We start from the raw sequence: 23,902 nt of genomic DNA, 5'->3' as shown, positions 1-23,902 counted from the left end.
GACTTGGAGAGGATTCTAGAATATAAACTAGTAGTAGTTAGTGGTGGTGGGAGTGCTATAGGTTAACTAATTGGTCTATTATAACTCTTACTTCCGTAATAAGGGTGGGTTAATCCAAGTCATACATTCTCTTCGGGTCTTAAATTACTAGGCTACTACTTAGTCTATTATAATCCTTCCTTCTCAGTAGGTGTAGGTTAATTCAGGTCTTATATTCTCTTTCGGTGTTAATTTATTGAATTACTACTTAGTCTATGATAACCCTTACTTATGTAGGAAGGGTAGGTTAATCCAGGTCATGTGTTCTCTTTTGGTGTTCAGTTACTAGGTTACCACTTAGTCTATTATAACCCTTACTGTACTAGTTAGTGGTGGGTTAATCCAGGTCATACATTCCCTGTTGGTGTTCTTAGGCAGGGTGTGCTAACATGATTGCATCCACTGAATTCCAGGTGGGTCCTGAAAGAAGTGCCTTACGGATGCTTCCCGATACCTGGTTTAGGGGCTACACGCCTCATGATCCCTGGGCTATGGTATTTAGTACGTAACAGTGAAAGAAAGGTCCTTGGGCTTTACTGCTGAGATATGGACATTTTTCGGCAAATTTTTCCATGAGGCTCTTTGTGCGAGTTCTAACTTCTAATGACCGTAATTGTTGATCCCTTTGTCAAGACTGAAAAATCGTATGTGTAGCCCTAATCAGCGATATACAGGAGTGCTTATGCTTTAATGTCTTTCTAATTCCATTAGCCCAGGCTTAATCTTGGACACTCTATATAATCTTCAGGTTTAGTTAATCCAGCAGTCCATCACGAGGAGATTGTGTACATGATCGCTGGGGCAAGGAACTCTACGACTCCCAAAGCAACCACGTTATGATCGCTATCCAAGCGCCGGCAATCACTAGAGTCATGATCCAAGCGCCCGCCCGGTCCCCAGTCGTAACAGGACGTGGAGCCTCTTGTTTATTCTTTGACTGGTCGCCCGTGCCAGCATCTGGGTCACTCTTGCTCGAACCTCCCGTCTTGGAAGTCACCGGATCCTCATTCCCCTGCAGCATAAGGTTTGCGGTAAAGATACTGAGCGCGCTCATCTGCGTCTCCAGGCCGTTCTTCCCGTCCCACTTATCCTCGTACCATCTCACCCCACAATCGGTTCCTTCCCGACCGCCAGAACACTGCCTCGCTGCAGCTTCCGCCGACCCTTGAAGTCGGGGGATAATCCGCTCCGCGGTGGAGGGAACTAATGTGGCTGTGAAGGCCAACCAGATGGACAGGAGGCCCTTGAAACACAACTGGTCCCTGTTACAGGTCTCTATCGTCTCACAGGCTACCTCGGAGAGGACCGTACCATTGTTATACATCGGAGGGAAGAAGATTCGAAGGGAGGCGTCGAGTAATCCATTAACAGCGTCTAGCCATTTAGGGTCTCCATCTGTCTGCAAGCCATATGTTAGCGTGGTTCTCGTGCTCTTCTTCCTTTACCCCAAAAGAAAATTCCCTTACCAAGTTGTACATGTACGCTGCGCCGCTTAACAGGGTCCCGTAGTTGTATGTCCATTGCTGGTTGCCATTGGTCTGACAGTTGTCCGTGACTGATGTTGTATCGGCCACGTTCCACTTCTTCGTGTCCAGGAGCGGGCTACTAGCCATCCATTCCCAGATCTTAGTCGCCCAGTCGGCATACTTCTGGTCCCCTGTATACCGGGCCAAGCGGGCGGCCACCTGGAACAGTCCGCCATTGGAAATGGTGTTCTTGAGGTCATACCCTTTTAGCCACGAGTGAATCTGCCATCGCAGTCCACCGTGGCATTCCTGCATATCCCATCGTTGAATCTGCGAGTTAAAGACAGCCTGGGCAAGGGACAGCCACGATGGGCCGTCATCAACATCCGGATATTTCGTCTCCGCACAGGTTATTGCGGCCAACCCCCAGAACATCTGATCGTCGTTGCCCTGCAACGTTCACATAAGAACTATCAGTATCCCATCGGTATGTCACAGTGAGCCCAGGGGTCACCCACCAGATAAGCAGTACTGTTCGCAGGAAGGTAATCATGATCTTCTCCGGCCTGCCATTGAAGGCCTTGGGTAGTAATCGCGTTGTGGGAGGTATCGCCGCTAACACGCCAGTACTGGACCAGCGTCATGAACATCGCACCCGCTTCCCACCAAGTGCCTTCCAGTGTTCCGGGGGTTTGGCCCGGTTCGTTGCCATGATAGTATCTCAACATCCCGCGGGCTGCGGTGCTGGCAGCATCTTTTAGGGATTCTGTGTCTTCTGTGTGAGCTGAAAGGTACACCGATCGGGGTGAACTGCGTGGGAAGCCACTTACGCCTATCGTGGACGTTTAGCGAGATCCCTGTGGCCGGTGTGCCGAGAAGGAGCATCAGCCACAACGAGAAAATTCGAAAAATAGGTGGGAGAAATCTCATGGTGCACGTGGTGAAAGAATAGGTTAGAAAGGGAAATCATCCAAAATCGACATGGCAAGGATATAAGGTAGTAGAAATGGGGAGAAACAGGGGAAGTTTAAAAAAAGCACCAAACAATCAGGTTCTTCCAAGCAGGCCAGAAATCCTGGCTCCTATTTCATGATAGACAGGAAGGGGTAAGGGCCTAACTGGCGGGCTCCACTGGCCACAAAAGGTACTACGCTGTGCTTCATTGCGTACGCGAGGACACGCCATGCTTCGAGATAGAAGAGCATCCTTTGACCAACGCTATACTCTATCATAGCGGGATTGAACAGACTAGCTGTGCGGTAAAGTCTCTCTATGCATGCAAATGACTACATAGATGATATTATATACGATTAAGGGAGCGTAATCTTCAGTGCAGGACACGTTTGATGAGATTTCGAACGGTACAAGCTTGGCATTCCATAGTATGAAGGGACCAACAGGGCTAGGTCGGGTGAGACTAGATGTAATTTGACAGGAAGTCACAATGTTTATGCTAGATGGCCAACATAGCCACGATAGGGGATGGATTGGATCAAGTGGAGTGACGAACATTGTAAGGAATGTCAACTAGAAGGTGTTGGGTGTTCTGACTAGCCGGACCATCTCCATTCTCCATACAATCACACAATAGCACCGTCCGTGGTTAATGGTCATGTATTCTACTTTTGGCGTCTTGTGAGTGCTGATCTTTGGTTGATGAGGAAGGTGTCGAAAGGCGTGGTTGGGAGAAAGTTAAGAGGTGGATATGTCTCAGTCCTAGAGAGGCCGGGGCCATACAGAACAAGTGAAATCTACAAGCATGCCATTACTCCAATAAAATACGAGGATGATCTAGCGTATATATTGAGGGGTTACATTGAATAACTGACGGATTGCCCGGCACGTAAGAACGGCAGCACGTCTTCGGTATCGTTGGTTCACTGACCTTTGAAGTGCATACTCAGGTTCGAGCTTTCTCTACTTTTCGCAGGCATATATGAAGTTGCCGCTCGTACTCCTATAATCTGTAACTTATATGTCTATATATGTAACACCTATTGTAGTTATTCCCGGTCACTGTCATGTTTGGGGAACCCAGTATGACCCTGAATATTGACTCTCTCTGACAATGTAACATTGCCTCTACGACTAGGGTGGGGAGCCCAAACTGCAGGATCACCAATGTCCACCCTGAGGCGTGAAGTAGCGAAGCTTGATGCAGGAGGGTCTTCCACACAGCCCTACAGTCTCCTAGCTAGGTGTGCCATGAACAATTCTCTGATATAGGCGCAATGCACATGCCCAAAATTGACGTACATTCTGCAAAATTCTCCTCAGACTTCGCATCTCATACACTGTCATTAACATGCTGTTAAGGATGTACTCGGTAATCAGAAGAAAGAAGATTCAGTTTATTCTTGTGGCGGCCTTCTTCGTTATACAGATTTTTCATTTGCGCTTTCTCCTATCTCGGCGGCCAACAAGCAATATTCATAACCTCAAATATTTCACAGTATGTCGGCTATTGGTCCTTAATCACGTAAAACAATCATCGGATCTAACTCACCATTTCTTTGAGTTAGTGGGAAACACCAGACTTCGCGTACTTCAACAACCAATTCATCTTACACCTCGCCTCCGCCGTTCATAAACCCCTTCCTTCCCGCAAGCTTCTCTCCCCCGGTATCACCTGTCCAGCCATACGAGGCGTGCAGGAAGCAAAAGTGATTCCAGTCACCGATGTCTTCGAGGAACGTGGCCTCCAGACATTGGGCTACGAGACAAACCTTCAGCGATGGTCAGACCCCGCGACGAAAGCAGCTTCCACGCAACGCGTGAGTTACTATACCGATATTGTCGAAGGGCCAAGTCCAATTATCGAGGCCAAAGCCATAACCGAGTCTTACTGGCAGTGGAGCGCCATCCGGTTTGTCCTCGAAGCCTTCGTCCTCCCATGGACATCGAATCGCTGGCGCTCTGCGGCCCATCGCTTCCAGCTGAGCCGCCCACTTCAGCAGTGCGTCGACAGCGTTCTCCCTGATATCGTTCCAAACGCTATAGCCTTACATTTACGTATGTGGCCATCAGATCTGTCTTTCGGTCAGGAAGATGCGTGCTATCACGGCCAGGTTCCCATTCTCAGGCATATCTTCTCCAAATGCGACTGGTCAGGGTCGTATTTGTACGACAACGTCATCCGAGTACAGCAGAGCGAGTCACAGCCCGTCATCGTTGCGACCGACGATCGGAAGCATCCCGCAATCATTGATCTTGTCCGGCGGCTTGGTTCAAGGGTACACTTTATGGAAATGACAGAGACATGTGTTGCCGCTATCCGGGACGCTCATCCAGAGGATGAAATTCAATGGCGCACCGCAACGTATTGGCCGATCGTTGAAGCAGCCACAATGGTTCAAGCAGAGTCTTTTGTCGGCTCATTTTGGTCGACATTTTCGCAGCTCATTGCCATCCGCCGGCAAAGAGTGCATCGGACGTTCTTTGTGCAGAATCGGGTGCAGGAGTTTGTGTGGGACTATCGGTGGTTGTTGATACTGGGATTGATTGGGATACTGGGCTTCTTCGTGGTTAGGGTTTGGCGTCGGTCAAGACGGTAGAGTCACTTCGCCTAAGTGGCTCGTGTGGTATTTCTTGCAGTATATAGCCATAAACCCGTTCTTATTTGTTCTCATGATGTGATAGAGCTAGTAGTTGGTTTTGGTTTCCCAGTGAAACCGGCTATTTCGGATCATGCTCTTTGAGGCTACACCCTCTCAAAGATTATAAGTAAGGGTTATTTTCTGCCGTATGATTGAGGCGAATGGAATCACGTAGGAGTATCACTAGCTTAGCGGCTCGATTTTGCTAATCATATAACATCAGGTTTGGTTATAGCTTGTTCTAGCCCGTCTTTCACCCATAGAGAAGGAATATATGTGTGCACACTTTGCGACGACTGTCACAGTTTGTTTCCGTAAGTGGAGCAGAAGTTTGCTAAGAGATCTATTAGTAGCCATAAATTTATGTTGAGATCATCTCGCAATAATTCGAAGTGAGACGTTTGCTAGTGATGCCATTGATATGGCTTTGGGTATCTCTGCTCTACGGAATGAGAATATTATCTGGATCCTAATCCAAGGTAAGCGTACTTTATAAAGCTAAAAAAGGAGCGGCCGAGCACCAACTCAAGGTGCCGTAGTGTAGTGGTTATCATGCGACGTTGTGGTTTATTCCCACAGTCCCGTCTCGACCTGGGTTCGATTCCCAGCGGCGCCAACTGGCGTCAGATACTTGATTGGTTTTCTTTTTTGCTCTTTTCGTTTTAGGTTACTGCCATTATCGTTGTCATTATATATGAATTTTATTTTTCCAAGGAAACTTCCTTATATTTTCACCCCTCATGTGTGTGTCTTACATGATCACTATCTGAATGTTCCCTGTACACTGTGGTGCATTATCTATAAGAGATATTCGAGCTAACGCAAAGAGCTAGGAAATGTAAAATGATAAGTGCTGCACAAAAGAAAGGAAAGACATTTCTCGCCATGATGTTAAACTTCGGATCTTCCATATGTATTACAAACAATCGATCACCAAAGGCTGTCCTTGTACTCACCAGAACTTCCTAATCCGCAATCCAGGACCAGCCTGACAACATTCTTTCCATAGCTGCCACCAGTATACCCCGACGCCGCACACTACCGCACAGGGTTCACTGCGTACATTAGGAAGCGTTACGAGAGAGGTCGAGACTTCCTCTAGAAACCTCAATTCGGGGGTTGACCGGCATATCATCAATTCTCCGTCGATGTTAATGGATATGTCCAAGGGCTCAATGTATTGTATCGTGGCGTCATGTTTCATGGTGCCAATATCCACATTTAACAAACAGTTACCCATAGTATCAGTCTCGGAATTAGCAACAATCACCGCGGATCCAAACAGAGCAGAAAAGCAGGCGTCAAGGCTGGATGGGCGAGGTCATGTCTGTAGAGACCCTAGCCAAAACTCATCCTCGGTGAGGATACCACGTGGAATGGAAACGCTGTAGCGTTCTGACTTGCGAAATGTAGTAGCCATATCATCATATAATGGCATTCGGGATGATCATCTGGGTACGACACAAGGACGAAACCTAGCTCCCTACCCGCATTAATGTGAAATAACCGGCCATCTAGAAAGGAGTGTTAAGATAGATCTGCCACATATTTCAGCATACATGGAGGCTCTCACCATATCTTTACAGGGGGTCTTCAAGGCTTGGATGACCAGGTGCAACAAATGACATGCATTGTCTCCATAGACCCATTGAACGAAGTCATCACAAGACCATACGTATACAACACCACCAGTCATAGTCAAGCTCCGCCTAGCAATAATATCCTCCTCCTTTCTCTCCATCACAACAGGAGGAAGCTCCCATTTGTAATGATGAAATACGGGAGGTGTCAAAGGACCAGCGGCTTCGAGGACCGGGAGAACCAGTGCTGCTTCAGTGTCATTTCCTAGCCATGGTACAGCAGGCTGGCAACACGAAATGTAATTAGAGGGAATGAAGAGGCAAGTACCGGAGCATGATATGCCTATTGGAAAGGTTTCATCCCCTGTTGCGGAGCAAGGCTGTCATGCCAACCGTGTGTTAGGGTAGGTCATAAGTACTAGAAATATCGCTGGAAGGTTCTACATATTCAGTGGGATCTATGTTCTCCAAAAGCAATCGACTGAGCGCGTCTTTTTCAGACTTATCTTCTGCCGTCCTCTCTATAGTATTGTATGCAGGTTCTTCATCTTGCGAAAGTTCTTCCCAGTTGGTTGATCTCTAGGACCCGGGAGTACTTGAATAATTTTTGGAGATTCCTCCACCGTGGGAACTGCCATAATTGGTTTGGGTCCCTTTTGCATCCATGTTTCGGGGTTCTTCCACTACGTGTAGCGAACAATGATATGACGAGGACAGAGAATGAGGAATGTATTGCCGAGCCAATAAACATGCCCAAACAGGAATACCTCGCACAAGATTCAAAAAAGTGAGCCGTAGAGTGATCTACCTCAGGAGTTCTGAACTCTTAGCTAGACTTTATATCTTGGCGTTGGGTGGAGCTCCACCTCCACAAAATGGCAAGCTCCTGGGTCATGCTACCAGCAGGGCTATAAGGCGTAATGGTGCTTGGGTATATTATTGTGAGCCGGCATGAGCCACTACTCGCCTCGGCAAACCTCTTTCAGAACTACTCGGTGGTTTCCTTTCTTGTTGTTCTCAGCCTGTACATGCCCAAATTTGCCTCGACATTCCACACATGCGATACTCAAGGATCAGAGAAACATTGCGTGGCGCATCATGTATTATTTCTCATCCGCATAGGCAATGATGATATATGATGATTCGAACAGAGGCTTGCATATCTTCTGTACGGATGATTTGCCTTGCCGCCTCGGCCTTTCACAAACCACCAGGCGATATCCGTCAGAATCAATATATTGTACTCGCCCTTCAAGAAAAACCCTTTCTTGACTTCTTCCAGTCCAGTAGCTTTAGCTCCCTGGGTCATCTCGAATGCCATACGCAACGTATAGATGCTCAGGGGATCAGCATCTTTTGGTTCCTCACAAGATATGTCAGCGGGTTGGTAGAACTGGCTGCATATGTCCTCTTCCGATTGGGCGAAATCCACCCCAACGGATATCGCCTGGTAGTTTGTGAAAGGGTCAGATGGGAAATGACACCATGAGCAGGATTCGAACCCTTCTGACGCGAGACTCAAGATGATGGAGGCAAGCGCTTAAACTGAATAACTGAGACCTAACAGGCACACACCAACTCGGCATATTGGTCTTCATAAAGGAAATTGAAATCATCCTACCTGACACGCAAACCTAACTTATTGCCCGCTTTTGAACCAATTGGCATATACCTTCGCTTATCTTGCCGTTGCTATAGCCGAACCGTTAGACCACAACAATACTTTCGGACTCTAGATCAGGCCTAGTCCTGGTTGATCGACAGACACTGAACGGGGATAGGAAGTATATTAGAAGGTAGCTGTTGACAAATATTTCCTAACGTCGAATCAAACATAGTGACAAAGCTTAAGAGAACCGCACATGAATGCAGCACCTGAGGGGATAGTATATGGCGTAACAAATAGAGAATAACCTCACATGCTAAGGCTTCAGGTAGTTCCATGATCGAAACTAGTACTCAATTACCCTAATATTTAACCTAGCAACTTTAGGAGCACGAGTAAGTTGATAAAGAAGTAAGCCTTTACAGCCTTATAGTTCAATACTTAACTTAAGAGAATTCCGTAATGGGAATCAATAAGAAAGTACGTATCAGGGTTTCTTCTACAGATCAACCTGCTACTAAAAAAGCGAAAAGATAAGTCCATTCATCCCCTCCCGAAGACCGAGCTTGCATTCAGGTTAAAGTCAGTAAATTGCCCGGCAACTTATAGGAACAAAAGAAAGCCTGGGATTCATACCAAGGTCATGCCGTCTTCGAGAGGGCAAATGCCGATGCCTAGTGAGATCATACTTGCAGGATAATTTCTTCTATCACCGAGTGACACGTAGAGCAGCTTGAACGGCAAATGCGGGGAGCCCCACGTTGGTCGGGGTATATAAATCAATCAACGGCTGAGCTATCGGAGCCCTGATGAATCCTGGACCTTTTCCAAAGCACAAAAGAACATCCCAGGATCATCAGTAGTAGTTTGCAATGGACAAGTACGTGTTTCAGTCTAAACCGAAAGCTAAACCGGAGGCCATCATTGCGGGCCCCAAGTATCGCTTCACTGTTCTGACCGATCGTCTGCTGCGTTTCGAGTGGTCCGAAGATTTTCAGTTCGAAGACCGAGCTTCCACGTTTGCGATCAATCGCGACTTTCCGGTCCCGGAATTTAGGGTCATTGATAATGATGGCCTCGAAATCATCACAGACCATTTCCACTTGAGCTATGACAAGAAGAAATTCAGTCCCAACGGCATGGTCGCTCACCTCAGTGCCAAAACAACTAAGTATGGAACCGAATGGCGGTTTGGGACACCATCAACCCTCAACTTAGGAGGTACGGCGAGAACGCTGGATCTTTGTGATGGTCGATGCGACATGGGCGATGGAATTCTGTCGAAAGCTGGCTTCGCAACGATCGATGATTCTAGGTCTATGCTTTTCGATGGACATGGCTTTGTGGCCAGTCGGCCCGCCGGAGACCGAGTGGATGGATATCTCTTCGCCTACGGTCACGACTATAAAGCCGCAATCAAAGCGTTTTATGCCATATCTGGTAAGCAACCAGTCGTTCCAAGATATGCCCTGGGCAATTGGTGGAGCCGATACTACCCATATCGACAAGGCGAGTATCTTCAGCTCATGGACGAGTTTCGAGCCCGCGATATTCCCATGTCGGTCGCGGTACTTGATATGGATTGGCATCTAGTATCGGACGAGCGCGTGCCACACGCGGGCTGGACGGGCTATACGTGGGATAAGAAGCTCTTCCCCGACCCGGCACAGTTCGGTTGTGAGCTTCACGATCGCAACCTCAAAGTAACCTTGAATGACCATCCCCACGACGGGATTCATTCGCACGAAGATTCCTACGAAGAAATGGCAGAATTCCTAGGTCGCGATCCAAGGACCAAAACTCCGATCTTGTTTGACTCAACTGACCCGAAGTTCATGGAGGCTTACCTGAACATTCTTCACCGAAGCCTTGAATCAATAGTCTGCGACTTTTGGTGGATTGATTGGCAACAGGGGCCTTACTCCAAGATTCCCGGGATCGACCCTTTGTGGATGCTGAACCATTTCGACTATCTTGATCATGCGCGGGATGGCAAGGTCCCACTGATCCTCTCCAGATATGCTGGCCCCGGTAGTCATCGCTACCCCCTTGGTTTCTCGGGCGATACGGTGGTGTCTTGGGCTTCACTTGAGTTCCAGCCAGAATTCACAGCAACCGCGTCGAACATTGGGTATGGTTGGTGGAGCCACGATATCGGCGGCCACATTCACGGTGGCCGCGATGATGAACTGGTCACCCGCTGGGTTCAGCTAGGAGTCTTTTCGCCGATCATGCGACTACATTCCACGTCTTCTCGCTGGATGTCTAAGGAGCCATGGCTCTATCGCGATGAGTGTGGCGCGGTCATGTCGCATTTCTTACAGCTTCGGCATAGGCTCGTGCCGTACCTCTACACGCGGAACGTGATGGGCGCAGCCGAGGACGAGCCACTAGTGCAGCCGCTATACTGGCAATACGCTAGACATGAAGAGGCCTATTCTGTGCCCAACCAATTCTTTTTTGGGTCCGAGTTAGTAGTTGCTCCGATCGTGCAGCCCCGGGAGAAACGGACCAACCTGGCATCGGTGAAAGCCTGGTTGCCGCCCCTCGGACGTTATGTCGATATTTTCACTGGTACCGTGTATGACGGGGATCGCGGGTTGACGCTCTACCGACCCCTCGAGGGGTACCCAGTCCTAGCACATGAAGGATCAATCATCCCCCTAGACGCTGACCATGCTCCCCGGAACGGCTGTCTCAACCCGGATGCCTTCGAGGTTCTGATCGTGGTAGGCCAAGATGGCCATGTGAGTGTGATTGAAGACAGCCGGGATGACGGAAGCCGGGATATCAACGAGGATGCCGGAAAGCAACGAATCTCCACGATCGTTTACGCACAAGCGCGAGGAAAACTAGTCGCGAATGTCACCGGTCGATCGTGGGCGTTCCGCTTCCTCGCATTTACTACTAAGCCGAAGGAGCTCAAGGTCCTGATCAATGGACACGACCGAACAAAGGATTCGACTGCCACTGTCATTCACTATCCGAACTCTCCAGGTCTACTCGTGCAGTGTCCAGTTGTATCTGCAGAGGAGTACTCTATTATTATCGATTTGGGTGCCAATCCACAGCTCAGTGTAGTAGATCACAGGGCTCAACTGGAGCGACTGATCATGAATTACCAGATTACATTCCAGATGAAAAACAAGCTATGGGATGTCGTGGAGCGGTTTAAGGACCGGCCTCTAAATGTGACGATCGGGAACTTGACCGCACTAGGGTATGATGAAGCCATTGTAGGTCCAATTGCCGAGTTGCTTTTAGCGGACAGCCGATCGGTTAGATTGTCGACAAAGTGAGATTTGTCAGAGTTAGATGTGGTAGAAGTATTAGCAATAGTACGAAGTAAACTCCGGGGTAGTTCATAAGAAGATGCGATGCTCCAGAAAGACAGTCCAGGACTCTCATTGGCTGGCTGTCTGTATCTGAATTTGGTTAGCGCGTTTTCTTTTTTGGAACAACTCATGACGTCACTGTCAATTCACAGCCTCAGGCAGTTGGGACTCGTCGAGATACTACAAGACTTGAGAAGAGCTAATTGACTCCCCGATACCTTTATATTCGTCGTATAGCCTGGAAAATGGTGTCAGCCATTCCATAATCCCATGGGAATGGCTGTCCAGGTCGAAACTGTGGCAGCAGCACCCTATATATATATATCTCCCTGATATGACAGCGGAAGCATTAATGAAAGAGAATACAGTCGACCATTACAAAAGTGGGGAATACTAATAAATACGTAGAGGATAAAGGAAGGTTGAGAGCATCAAGGCACAGAAAATTAATCATCGCTCCCCCTTCATAATTCCATATCTCCACCCCATATAGCCCAAAACTCCCGTCAAACTCCCCATCCCAGCACTTGCAAAACCATTCTTCCACCCCAACATCTGAAGCAAAACTAACGGCGAGACGTCCTGATGACCCGTTAACTGAAACATTCCAGCATTCCGTCTCGCCATGACCACCATTCCGGTCAATCCCAGCACCGCGCCCACGAATCCCCACGTGTCAACCTCCAGCTGGCCTTCATTTTCCAATAACCGCCAACTGCGATCCTGCCATTCGATTGGTTCCCATTTGACCAGGTAGTAGGGCAGCATAGCGGTCATGGCCCCGAGACCGATGGCAGCACCCACGCCTGTCGAGCGTAGGAGTAGAGTGGCTGGAGTAGATCCGGGAGGAACAATCCATCTTGTGTAGAGTTTATTATTGGCGGTGGGTCGGTAGGCGAGTAGAGCCATCCGAGTGAGGCCGGCAGAGGCCCCCAGAAAGGCACCGGCCTGAAAGCTGCGGTCGAGGACGTGGGAGGTGAGGATCAATTTGGGGAATGGCTGATCTTCGGCATATTCGGTGTGGGGCCAGAGGGTGGACAACATCATCTTTGATTTATAGTAGTCTGAGCGATAACTGCCCGTTCGCAGTGAGTTTAAAATTCTGTGATTGACTGAGGAATGGACGGAGGTCAGACAATTGTCAGGACATGCATCTTTATTAACATTTCAGACGAGCCATGGCTGGACAGGAGATCATATATGAATTGTCATTTAAGGTAATCATCATGCCGCGGGAAGATCATCTGACAGGATTCATTAATTACTAATTAATCATAATAATCAACTAAGAATTGTGACCGGCCCGTCGGGTTTCCCCTCTTACTACTACTACTACTACTAAATATCTTGTCTGGACACTAGTAGTACAATTCCATTCTCAAGGGGTTACAATCTCACACTAGAGTAGTTATTACTCAGCCAGAAGACGAAGCAATACTGAGAGCAAAAAGACAGTCATCCTCATGGGTACCTCGTCGGGGAGGAGAACATAAAGGCAGAGAGTAACTTGGTTTCTGTAGCCATCAGCGTACGAGCATAGCAACCAGCGCAACGATGATGACAAATTGCACCAAAAGGACCTAAAGAGAGGGTACTCGCTTAAGAAAGCAATTGAAAGACTTCCTGCAATACGTTAGTTTTCACCGCAGGAGGACGCTTGGAAAGCCCCATCAGATGATCCACGGCCATCTGAGCACCGCGCACGCTATATTCCATACTGAAGGTCGTATCGTGGGGAATCTCCACGAATTGACCCACAAATGCCATATTCGTGGTATCGTGAGGAATGACCTCCGGTCGGTCATAATGCGCCCGTTTCAGCAACGAGGCCGTAGCCAGTGGCAACACGCAGGGGATCGTGGTCGCGCCAGGCAGGATCTCCTGCGCAGGGAAATGCAAGTGACCGAGCACCTCCAACAATATCTCCTCTCCGCTACAATATATCATCGGCTTCTGCACGTAGTTGCCCGGCGCCTCGAGGCTCATGCCGTATCCCCAGAGAATGTGAACGTCGTCTGGCTGGGTGGAAAAGAGCGGCTGGTGAGGCACGCTAAGACTTAAGTTCCAGTTGCTGTTCATGAAGGATACCAAGGCGCCAGCGCCGGGCTGGTCGTGCGTCAGCTTCTCGTAGAGGTCGAGGAACTTGGAACCATGTAAGGTCACCGTAAACGTTTCAACCTGAGAGTCGTTGACGTGGGTGGAGAAGGTCGACGGGTCGCCGAATTTCCTGGTCGATTTTGCAGCGATCTTATGCCACAAGGACCAGTCATCCGTAATGATCTCCTCCAGGGACTCATTCGACGCGGGTGGTACTTTGTTGGATCCGACCATTGATCCGGAACTGACCGAGCCAAGTGTGACGATAACAATATCTACCGGGTCGATTGTAATGAGTGAAGGATTATTGTCATCGTGTACGAGCTGGATCTCGGAAATGGTCGTTGGATCGCCCTCGGGGTACATGACCAGATCAGTCACTTTAGCATTGAACCGGAAGTCGACCCCGGCGTTCTTCAAATACGAAACAATAGGGAGGATGACAGATTCATGGAGAGTGTATTGGGTTCGATCCAACGCGCTGACACAGTTGAACTCTTTGATCTTCTCGAGGTATTTGCGCACATGTCTCTGGAACTCTACTGCACCGTGTTCGGGTCGCAGTGCAAAGCTACGGGGAGTTGGTTAGACTCGGTTGGCGGAGGGAGAATGGTGGGAAAAGCTCACGTTGTGGACCACAGCGTCCAAAACTTCGAGGTAAAGAAAGACTCATCGAAAAGGTCTTTGATGGTCTTGTCGGCAACTGCTTTTTCGCCTTCAACCATGAGCTTGATGAGATCAAACCGATGTTTGAATCCCAAATGAAACTGTCGGTCATCGACTTTCTCGGGTCCCGATGCACCCTGCACCAGGAGACGGGTTGATGCTGAAGGCTTTTTCGGTACATTTCCCTCTAGTGTGAGCCGTACCATGTCCATGATGGATTGGTTAGGGTTCTTAGTGCTAGGGATGTGGGATAGAAGATCCTCGACGCAAACATCATGGAAGTAAGGGAGACAGGCAGTGCGCAGCACATAGCCATTTTCTACATCACCAGAACTCTGCATTGCTCCGCCGGGGCGCTGGTGTTCGTCGAGTACATGGATATTCTGAGCCGGGATGTTGGCATCGTTGATCAAGTGGACCGCTGCGGCCAGCGACGCGATGCCGCCGCCGATCAGCCAGGCCTGGACATTTTCAGAGCCTCGTCTGCTGAAACCTTCTTTATGAGGCATCTTGAGTGTGGTTCTCTTGCAGAGGATTTGATATACGATTGGCGAATAAGGGGTTAGTTAAGGCGCGAAGAATTTGCGCAATCTCTGGGCTATATACCCCTTCTGGGAGGTATCATATGACAGGACATTTTGAGCCATCGTAAACTCATGGTGACATAGTAAGTCGGGATACGTTTGAACAACTGTGCCCTGGGAACTTTGTCTCTTGAACCTCAGATGGCGTTGTCAAAGTGTGTCACACCACCTGGACCGTTGGGTGTTCAAACTATGGATGTACGTACAAATGTTAATGATCAATACAATCAGTGCAGATAGAGGAGGCCAGCAGATCAAATTGCAGCACTAAACAAACTTGTAGAGGGAACTGTATTGGTACACGATTTGACTAGTACCTGTAGTGACATATAGGTATCTAAGAAGCAATAGTGGAAACCTTCGGCCACGGTACCAAGGTACGGATTATGCCCGCCCAACGATCGTTCCAAGTGCTTCTTGGGCCATTATCTCCTGACATTGAATACCTCGGCGTCATTCTCTCGTCATCTGTTATTTTTCGTTAAATCTTCGCAGTATCAAATGGACGCGCAAGTGGCTAAAGCGCCGTGGAAGGCGAATTCAATGGAACAACTGGACATCGTAAACATAATAACATTATTCATGAAAGCATGCCTATATATAGAATCCAAACGACCATGGGCGTCATAAATCCGGACAATCGGGCCCATCCTATACCGGCAGAGCTCCTCACATCCACAATATAGCCCCAATTTTTAGCCTCATAAACCCCACAGCCAAAGCCATGGCATCGAATATATACACGGGGCGTATTTAACCGTAAACAATAGTAGATGGCGGACATATTTTTAAGTGCCGATGGTGCTCAATGGATATCCACGACCTCATCCGGCTCAAGCTGGAAGGCGGATTCACGCTGCACACACGTCGAGTTCCGAAAGCTGTCGTATACACAGTCCATCTCAAATGATCCGATGTAGGTAACCTGCGCTCTACCATTAGGGCTGATTAAGGAGAACAAATTAGCTATTTTCTGAAGCGAAGGGCGATAAATGGATCTCCTCTCAGGCTTACCATGTAAAGTTTGGCTCCACGTAGGTCAGTGTACCTTCCGTGCCGTTCACAGAGAAGAAGAACCGTCTACCAAGGGAGCGGCAGTTAAATGGTCCACCAGGAATCGGTCGAGCAGGGACACTGCCGGGGTCCGATGCACCGCAGGTTAAGATGTCATTGTATGTTGGGGATCGCTGCGAGAAAGTGGCCTCTAGAGTATCAGGTGGGCCACACCCAGGGCCACCATGGAGACCCGTTGGAAGGCAACCACCATCGTCGCACCCACAACTGTGAGTACTATTGTGCCAATAAAAGTTGGTTATAATGGCGGGAAGGATTTGGCAATCATCAGTGCTTTGGCGAGTGGCGAGCTGCGTTAATGGCGGGGACCGTGGAACCGCCGCACCATATACACCTCGCGCTGTCGATGAAAGGTAGACCAGAAAAAGGTATAGGCTGCCTGGAAAATGCATTTTGGATTTTGAAGTTGGATAGAGGGTGCAAGGCTGGTTTGGAGATTTTGTCGTTGGACCTGAAATGTGCTTTCAGCAGCTAGAAGCAGAGCAGTATTTGTAGGTCCCCCGTTCAGCAAAACGCATTTCGCCTAGTTTGAAGTAAACCCGAATTTTCTGGTGATTATTTTGCTCACGAGTTAATTTATATAACAACCCATGGCTCTTTGTCTTTGTTTAGCCTTCTACGACGGGATACCCGTTCTGATAGTGGGCCTGGGGGTCGGCTCATGCGTAGTCTACTATGATCTAGCTGGATAGATCGGCTTGACGTTGAAATGGCTTGCTGTTTTTTCAAAGACGAGTGAAGATGACATTTATTTCCAGCTCTTTGCTAATATGGTGGCAGGATCGATGCAGGTACTCTCAACTTATCACGCTGCAGCCGGGATCTGGCGCTTAGAGCTTACCGACTATAGGATAGCAACTACGAATCTACCTGCACGACACGCTAAACATGCATATAAGCACCAGGAGATACGCGATGTGACATCAGCCCAGGTTTATGAGTTGCATTTATCTATGCATAGTTTATGTAGGAGGCTGGTCGATCCCAGTCATATCTTTCTCGAACAGCTGAATGAATTCCTTCAAGATCTCCACAGTTTCCCCAACCTTGTCAATGAAAGGAGCACAATGACTGCTGATAATCTCCCTTACATGCCATTCTTGGCCTGTTCCTGATATCATGCCATATTGGGCAACCTTGGAGACTGCCAAATCCTCCGAGGTCACAAGATACGCCAACCTCCCGATAAACGCGGGTTCGGTCCATGCAGGGGAGGGCTGAGGCGAGAAAAAGGCGAGGCTGGCATGCGGCTTGATCGCATTTCCTATCACCAGCGCTTTCTCCTCACTGGTATCGGCAGCGAAGATCTTTTCCGGCTGATCTGGTACGTTGAGGTTGGTCGAGGGCTATATTATCTCAGGTTAGCAACCTAAAAAAATAATTCAATCTTGCCTGATGTGATGCATGGGAGCACCAACTTGGTCCAATAAGATCCACGGGGGTAGATTGCCACCTTGCATCCCAGCACAACTGATACCCTCAGGGACAAGAAATGCCGCTATACACACCAATCCCAGCACCCCTCCCTTTTGACCGTCCTGAGATCTCTGAGACTTGGAGAGGCCTGATGCAGCAGCGCCCCCTGGCATACTTGCATATGAATGCATGACTAGAACAACATCGCGGCCTTCGTCCTCCACTAAGAAATCCAAATGCTGTCGGATAAGGGCTGCATCGGTTCCACAATTGCCCACGGTCGGATCGCCAGGGTCTAGAGACAGCAGCTCAGCCGTCAAAGTCGGATACCCTGCTGCCTTCACAGCGTCTATAAAGGGCTGGTAAAACTGGGGGACAAGCCATGCCCCCGGAATGAACACAATAGTTGGCTGCATCGTTAGGATGAAGTGAAAGATTCTCGATACGCGAGGCGATCTTGCTACAATCGGAGATTTCCAAAGACCATAAGTTATTATGTGCGAGAGGGGCTGCCTGACAATTTGGGGGCGAAAGGAAGCGCAATGGTATCTATCTATCATATTGGCCACACTAACGCCTGTGGGCCGAGATTTAACAGATGCTTGTTATTTCTTGGCAAGGGAGCCCTTCCATATCGAAGTGAGGATGTTCGGGTATTAATTGATGAGTGAACATAAGTGTTGTTCCTCACAGCGGCTCCCGAGGCCCAATCTCCCTCCCTACATCCGAAAGCATACTACCGCTCACTGCAGTTTTCCTGTAAAGCAAAGGTATCCGACATGAAAGACCATTTTACTACATCCAGGAAATTCCATCTTTCCTCAAGAGCGCCTGGAGTGTAAAGTTCAGGGAGCGCTTCGATAATGTGCCTTACCTTCGGTGGACGGATAGAGACCACCTGTTGACTCTTGGTGTTTTCACTCCCTCCAGCGGGGCTTGCCTGTAAGGTCTTTTTACCGCCCAAAATTGGAATGATTACCCTGATATTCATCGCCATAGCACCAATAGACCAAGCAATGAAGCTTGTCAATTTCCGATCCCGGTAGTTGATGAATGATTTGCCGGTCAATGGTGAAGTGCGTGTACCATCGGAAAGATATGACGAGGGACAAAGAAGAGGGAGGGAATGAAACCAACATTGAGGTAATGGCCTTTCTAGTGGTGATACTCTGTTGCGTTGCATTGCCAAACAGCCAGTCATCTTAGGGCTCAGGACTTACCGATCTCGATAACATCATCCTTTGTTTGTTCCGTGTAACAGATGGCCTCCTCGAACATGCTCTGATCGACTTGTTACTCTCTCACTTAGGTTTGTTTATCCTTAATTTCTCTTTCCCTGAGCGTTGCTGGCGATAAGGTTCCCTATTTGTTATCATCGTTGGACATGTCTCAGCTCCTCCGGTTCCTTTCTAATTATCCACACAAGCTGGCGCGGATGAAAATGCTGGCGCATCGTACAGCTTTACAGACCTCTCGCTTTAGGATTCCTCCACTGTTCGTGCTTTTCATTTTCTATGTACGTAGGATGGTTGAGATTGTGTCCGTGCGTACCCTAAACACGGTGCCTGTCCATCCGGATATTGAACCTCACCACGAAGAAGTAGCACCAGCTCTTCCCATCGAATATATCCAACAATCAGAAGAGACATCTTATTGTGCGGACCGTTTGGTGTTGCTTATCTTCAAAATCCCGTGATCATACGGCCGAGTATTGCACTTCGAAGTCTCCCTGGGGATTGACGTGCCTCCATAGCCAGACTGTGTCGGATCGCGTGGATTCGTTCTGCTTCTTATGAAACGCCACCTTCATGCCCGGTCAGCAACGGTTTTCGTTGAACTGTGAGCTCGCTGATCCAAGCGACCCTGACTCCACTCCATCGATCCCCCGGTATGGTGACTTTCACAATTATTGCATCTTCCGCTCCCATTGCTCCATCCGAATCCAGATTTAGGTTCATCAGATTGTCGCACGCAATTGCTCAAATCGGTATCCATTTGGTCAATCGTTCAGATGCATCCAACCTGGTGGCTTGTTACCCATCTACCAGCTTTAACTGACAGAGAATACAACCGTAACGATCAATTCGATGAATCACAATATCACTCTGAGGCTCGGATGTGATTTAAAATAATATAATATTCACATAGTTCTGGTTCTCCATACTACACAGCGCCTGTTAGAAACCCTTTGATATACCCATTTTCGCTGCTATTAATTCTAGCTCATCTTGTACCCACCCTCGACATGGTCATCGCAGGAGGCTACAACTCCATAAATTCCATGAAGTCGAAATCACGCTCAATATGGTCCCTACCCCTGCTGCGTTTTCCATCGTCCACAGCACCGAAACACAATTACTAGTTGCGTAAGTGCCCCTTGAAATGACCCGATATGATTTGGTCTGGACTGAATCAAGGATAGTGGTATCGATTATAATCGCGCCTGCTACTTGGATGATACATACCTGGTGTCCATGGTCAAGGGTTTTTAGTACTTCTATATTTCCCCGGCTCCCTTATGCAGATAGCACAGGCACACGATACACACAAGGATGGAAAGACCTATGTTTTGTCATGTGGCTCATTTTCAGCATCACTTTACTCCGTGCTGTTACAATAAAATGTACTTTTGAGCCACTTGCAAGATCCCAGGGTCTCGGCTCCAGGCAGCTTCAGCAACTTTCAGAGGAGGCCTGGCTCGGTGTATATTTTATCGCCTCCTGGTCGGTGGGCATAGCTAGTACCCCAGTACGATGATAGGCACTTCCATAACTGAATCTTCACTAGTATATTAGGTACAATTCTCCGATCTGGTACAGTTTCGACGCACTATGGGCGCACTACCCAGTACATGAGATGACTAAACTTATGAAATGGTATCTCCTGGTGCAACTTTCATTTTGGCCACAGCAAATCGTTGTCCTTTGCCTAGAACAAAGCCAAAGACGAGGTTATTATGCTCTGCTAGTGCATCGTATTATGACCTACGTCCTGATCAGCGCGGCATATACCTATCGCCTAAACCATGCCGCAAATGTGGTTCTGTGTCTCATGGAGGTTGGAGATTTTCTACTATCGGTATGGAACTGGTGCCCAAAATACCTCGCATTGGAACTCTAATATGTTATATAGGCTTTAAAGGTTCTCACTTGAGCTACAAAAAGACTCGATTATTCACTAACGGTATTCTCTTAATAGTATGGATTGCCACTCGCCGTATCCATTTTCTTCGATTTTGCTGGTCAGTATACATGATCCCTGTGCATATGTTTGGTTGTTATGCCCGCACTGGGATACAGATAGGAAGCATCGCACAAGCTCCTGTTGGTGGGTGCATGGGACTTGTTTTCTTGGCTTTGGGACTCGAACCGCCTGATTTGCGTCAACCAGAGCACTAAGTATGCTTTCCTCGTCTTTCTTCTCCTTGACCATGTATTGTTTTCGGTTTGGTTGGAACGGATTTGCCGAGGTTCTATCAAGGCTTTCCACGATGTATATCTTAAGAAAGACAGCAGAATGAGCTAGTGAATGGGCCGAGCTACTACAGTGGATTCGGGTGTCTATTTAGTTGCACTATGGTTATTCGCATGCTGGATTTCAAGCCATACGTGAATATTCTTGGACTAAACTAAAGTTCTGAGTGGAGAATCCTTATGAGAAATCAATTGTGAAATTGTATATCTCAATGTAGCCTTGGGGACCCGCGTATAATCATTTAGCTTTATTTTTATCTACTTCGTCCGTCGAGACAACTGACAGTGCCCCCGAGACCAGACCTCTAGATGGTTGCACACGCTTTTATCTCTGCGACAGACAAGACCTTGGGACTATCCTGAACCCATGAGATCGGATCATTCTGGCCTAAAACAAACTGAGCTTATAACTAGTCAGCCAGACTCTATTAATAGAATCTTGATATCTAGACACTGAGACATTTTTCATAACTGATCTTTCAAAGAGAATCTAGCAGACACTCTAGAGTAAATCAAGAAGCTCTGTCAGTCAGTCTCTTAATAACTATTCTATATCTATAGAGAGCGGAGCTCTTTCGCCTATAGATGATTCAGAAGAAGGGACGGACAGGTAGAAAGGGAGCTATAATAGCAGCAGTAGCAGTATAAGGCTGGGCATTACTACCAGGCAGACTGTATATATTGGAAATGAGATCAAAAAGAAAAAAGTGTTTAAGGCGATACTTTGCTTAATGCTAACTTTTCAGCTAAAGAAAAGAGTAACAGTATCACAGGTTTTACAGTAGTAATATACTGAATTCTAATAGAGATAGGCAGTAATAAGCTCTATATATAGTATATAGAAACTAGCTGTATCTTAACTAGTATCTTAATTATCTACTTTACAGATCTTATATAAGTTCCCTAGAGGGTCCAGTGCAAAATTACTACCAGTTATATAAGTAATATTAGCCTTGGTCCGGCCTACTTAAGAGCCTGTTTATAGGTTAGTGATCCCATACTGTTGATTACTATCTAACCTGCTAATTTTCTAGAATATAGACGCCATGTTAGAGAGTGCTCCAGAACAGCAAAACTCTCAGAGTAGATAGGACCACGACGGTTATTGAAGATACTATAACTTCTATTACCAAGGAATATTATCCACCCCTGCCCTTTCATGTTGTCCACTTGCTAACTAGAAAGGCGGGGACTGAACTAGAAGAGCCCATTTTAGAACTACCAACTTGTATAGCTGAGGAGCCCAACTGTCCAAGGTGTGTCCTGAACCAGTTAGCGAATCACCCTGAACAGCCTTATATCCACTATGGTTTGATCGCTCCGAGGTCAGATTATGAAAGATGCCAGAACCCATGATTTAATCACACAAGAACTAGTCATTCTCTGTTTTAAATTGGAAGCTGCTGTCCTTATAGATGAACTCCTATCCCTTGTTATATGAGGTATCTGTGACTATTGCGGCTTTCATAAACACAATCGGTGGCAAGCAGATACAGCACGTGTTGCCGCTGCTTATGCAAAAGCTCTTCTCAGGATGGCTCCTTTCCTTGATCCGAGTATTAGTCTAAAAGAACAAAAATCTAATCAGCATCGCTGGATAATTCTCTTTGAGAGAAACTGGGGATTTATAGGTCATGAAAAAGAAATTTCCAAAGCCCAAGAATTGTTTGAACAAGTAAACGGATCATCCAAAATCGCGATCTATGGGCTGGGTGAAATTGGTAAGACTCACTTAATGAAGCACCTTGCCTATATTGCTAGGTGTAAGCCAATCAATTTGCTCGTGTAGCCGCTCCGTCAAGTAGCCCTAGTTTAAGCAGATCATAGTACAACTGCTTACTCCACTTTATCCTCTCCCCCCTCTTTCTACTCCCCATCTCGTTGATGAAGCTGTTGACCATGAAAAACCACCTACGACGTCCCAATCCCATCTTCCGCCCTCTAGTGCAATGTCTATGCCAACCACCACAACAAACGATGTCTTGCATCTGACGACCACTTTCGCACCACCCAGTTCGTGTATATCAGATATCTACCGCGCGACCAGTGCTTGCCGTGGGGATGAATGCGATCACACCTGGCTAAATCTAGGACCCGCCAGCACCGCAGAATGTCTACCATCGGGCTGGGCTCCATCCGCGTACTTTTCACCCGGACTGTGCCCAAGTGGCTACGCTGCTAGCTCGAGTGTTGAATATACTACTGGCACTGTGACTGAGACTCGTGCGACTTGTTGCCCAGTGTAAGTTTCAATGAAACATCATCATATCTTAGCTACAGGGTGGACAATAACTCCCTATAGTGCACACGGTCGATATTCCCTTCGGCCTCACACATCGTCCACATATCCCTGGTATGCGACCGAAGTTTGCCAATTTCAACCCACCGCGGGGGTCACCGTTTTCAATTATACCTACTTGGCCACTGATGGCTCGTGGACTTCGGCGACAGGCTCGCTAGACAGCGACGGATTGGTGAATGCCTACGGCGTACCCATTCGGTGGCAGTCGACGGATTTCACTACCCCTACACCTACCGAAACATCGAAAACTAGTAGCGTACGCTCCTCACTACCGTCATCTGAGGTATCTGAAGGAGATTCGTCCGGGTTGTCCCCAGGCGCAAAAGCTGGCATTGGAGTAGGTGTCGCTGTTGGAGCAATTTTACTCATTACTTTGGTTGCTGGTCTCATTTGCTTTCGGCGCAGGGCTAGGAGAGCGAAGCACAACCTGGTGGCAGACGGTACTACACATGATTATCACCAACCGCCGACCGAGTTGGAATCGTCGGGGGATATAGTCTTTGCTCCTCCAAAGGCGGAATTGTCCTCGGAAAGACACAGTGGGGAGCGTACCTCTAGGACCCAGGCCGCGGAGCTTGACGCTGGGAGACCATCTTGAAGTATGTCCATCTCCCCGGGCAAGATATAGCCTTCAGCACCTTCCTGCTATACCCTTTGGTGGTATGTTA

The 23,902-nt window shown here is 47.9% G+C and overlaps 8 protein-coding genes and 1 non-coding gene across 9 annotated transcripts; 4 read left to right on the top strand and 5 right to left on the bottom strand.

Annotated features, from left to right (window-relative positions):
- Positions 1-657: 657 nt before the first annotated feature.
- On the bottom strand, positions 658-2,435 carry BDW43DRAFT_320979 (glycoside hydrolase family 76 protein; the record flags this gene model as incomplete). Its single annotated transcript, XM_032049221.1, has 4 exons — positions 658-1,438; positions 1,506-1,955; positions 2,024-2,271; positions 2,336-2,435. The coding sequence occupies 4 exons, from the start codon at positions 2,433-2,435 to the stop codon at positions 851-853; spliced, it is 1,386 nt and encodes a 461-aa protein (XP_031897776.1). The 3' UTR covers positions 658-850.
- Positions 2,436-3,822: 1,387 nt separating this feature from the next.
- On the top strand, positions 3,823-5,105 carry BDW43DRAFT_320977 (uncharacterized protein; the record flags this gene model as incomplete). The annotated part of the gene is made up of 2 exons (XM_032049220.1): positions 3,823-3,957; positions 4,028-5,105. The coding sequence occupies 2 exons, from the start codon at positions 3,823-3,825 to the stop codon at positions 5,057-5,059; spliced, it is 1,167 nt and encodes a 388-aa protein (XP_031897775.1). The 3' UTR covers positions 5,060-5,105.
- Positions 5,106-5,630: 525 nt separating this feature from the next.
- Positions 5,631-5,717, top strand: BDW43DRAFT_t175. The gene has a single exon. It is a non-coding gene; the product is annotated as a tRNA-His (tRNA).
- Positions 5,718-9,159: 3,442 nt separating this feature from the next.
- Positions 9,160-11,638, top strand: BDW43DRAFT_320975 (glycosyl hydrolases family 31-domain-containing protein; the record flags this gene model as incomplete). The annotated part of the gene is made up of 1 exon (XM_032049219.1): positions 9,160-11,638. One exon carries the CDS (start codon positions 9,160-9,162, stop codon positions 11,584-11,586), a length of 2,427 nt encoding a protein of 808 aa, XP_031897774.1. The 3' UTR covers positions 11,587-11,638.
- Positions 11,639-11,655: 17 nt separating this feature from the next.
- On the bottom strand, positions 11,656-12,814 carry BDW43DRAFT_283799 (uncharacterized protein). The gene has a single exon (XM_032042776.1). The coding sequence runs from the start codon at positions 12,667-12,669 to the stop codon at positions 12,073-12,075; it is 597 nt and encodes a 198-aa protein (XP_031897773.1). The 5' UTR covers positions 12,670-12,814; the 3' UTR covers positions 11,656-12,072.
- Positions 12,815-13,015: 201 nt separating this feature from the next.
- BDW43DRAFT_320973 (oleate hydratase) lies at positions 13,016-14,894 on the bottom strand (the record flags this gene model as incomplete). The annotated part of the gene is made up of 2 exons (XM_032049218.1): positions 13,016-14,290; positions 14,347-14,894. 2 exons carry the CDS (start codon positions 14,892-14,894, stop codon positions 13,222-13,224), a joined length of 1,617 nt encoding a protein of 538 aa, XP_031897772.1. The 3' UTR covers positions 13,016-13,221.
- An 880-nt stretch (positions 14,895-15,774) lies between these two features.
- On the bottom strand, positions 15,775-16,435 carry BDW43DRAFT_313504 (uncharacterized protein; the record flags this gene model as incomplete). Its single annotated transcript, XM_032047626.1, has 2 exons — positions 15,775-15,913; positions 15,984-16,435. 2 exons carry the CDS (start codon positions 16,433-16,435, stop codon positions 15,775-15,777), a joined length of 591 nt encoding a protein of 196 aa, XP_031897771.1.
- A 570-nt stretch (positions 16,436-17,005) lies between these two features.
- Positions 17,006-17,875, bottom strand: BDW43DRAFT_313503 (alpha/beta hydrolase; the record flags this gene model as incomplete). The annotated part of the gene is made up of 2 exons (XM_032047625.1): positions 17,006-17,389; positions 17,462-17,875. 2 exons carry the CDS (start codon positions 17,873-17,875, stop codon positions 17,006-17,008), a joined length of 798 nt encoding a protein of 265 aa, XP_031897770.1.
- A 4,863-nt stretch (positions 17,876-22,738) lies between these two features.
- On the top strand, positions 22,739-23,856 carry BDW43DRAFT_147121 (uncharacterized protein). The gene is made up of 3 exons (XM_032038387.1): positions 22,739-23,174; positions 23,235-23,571; positions 23,640-23,856. The coding sequence occupies exons 1-3, from the start codon at positions 22,882-22,884 to the stop codon at positions 23,643-23,645; spliced, it is 636 nt and encodes a 211-aa protein (XP_031897769.1). The 5' UTR covers positions 22,739-22,881; the 3' UTR covers positions 23,646-23,856.
- Positions 23,857-23,902: the final 46 nt, after the last annotated feature.

The sequence above is a fragment of the Aspergillus alliaceus genome, assembly GCF_009176365.1.
Source record: "Aspergillus alliaceus strain CBS 536.65 unplaced genomic scaffold BDW43scaffold_38, whole genome shotgun sequence".
NCBI lineage: Eukaryota > Fungi > Ascomycota > Eurotiomycetes > Eurotiales > Aspergillaceae > Aspergillus > Aspergillus alliaceus.
This window is presented reverse-complemented; position numbering and strand designations above follow the sequence as displayed.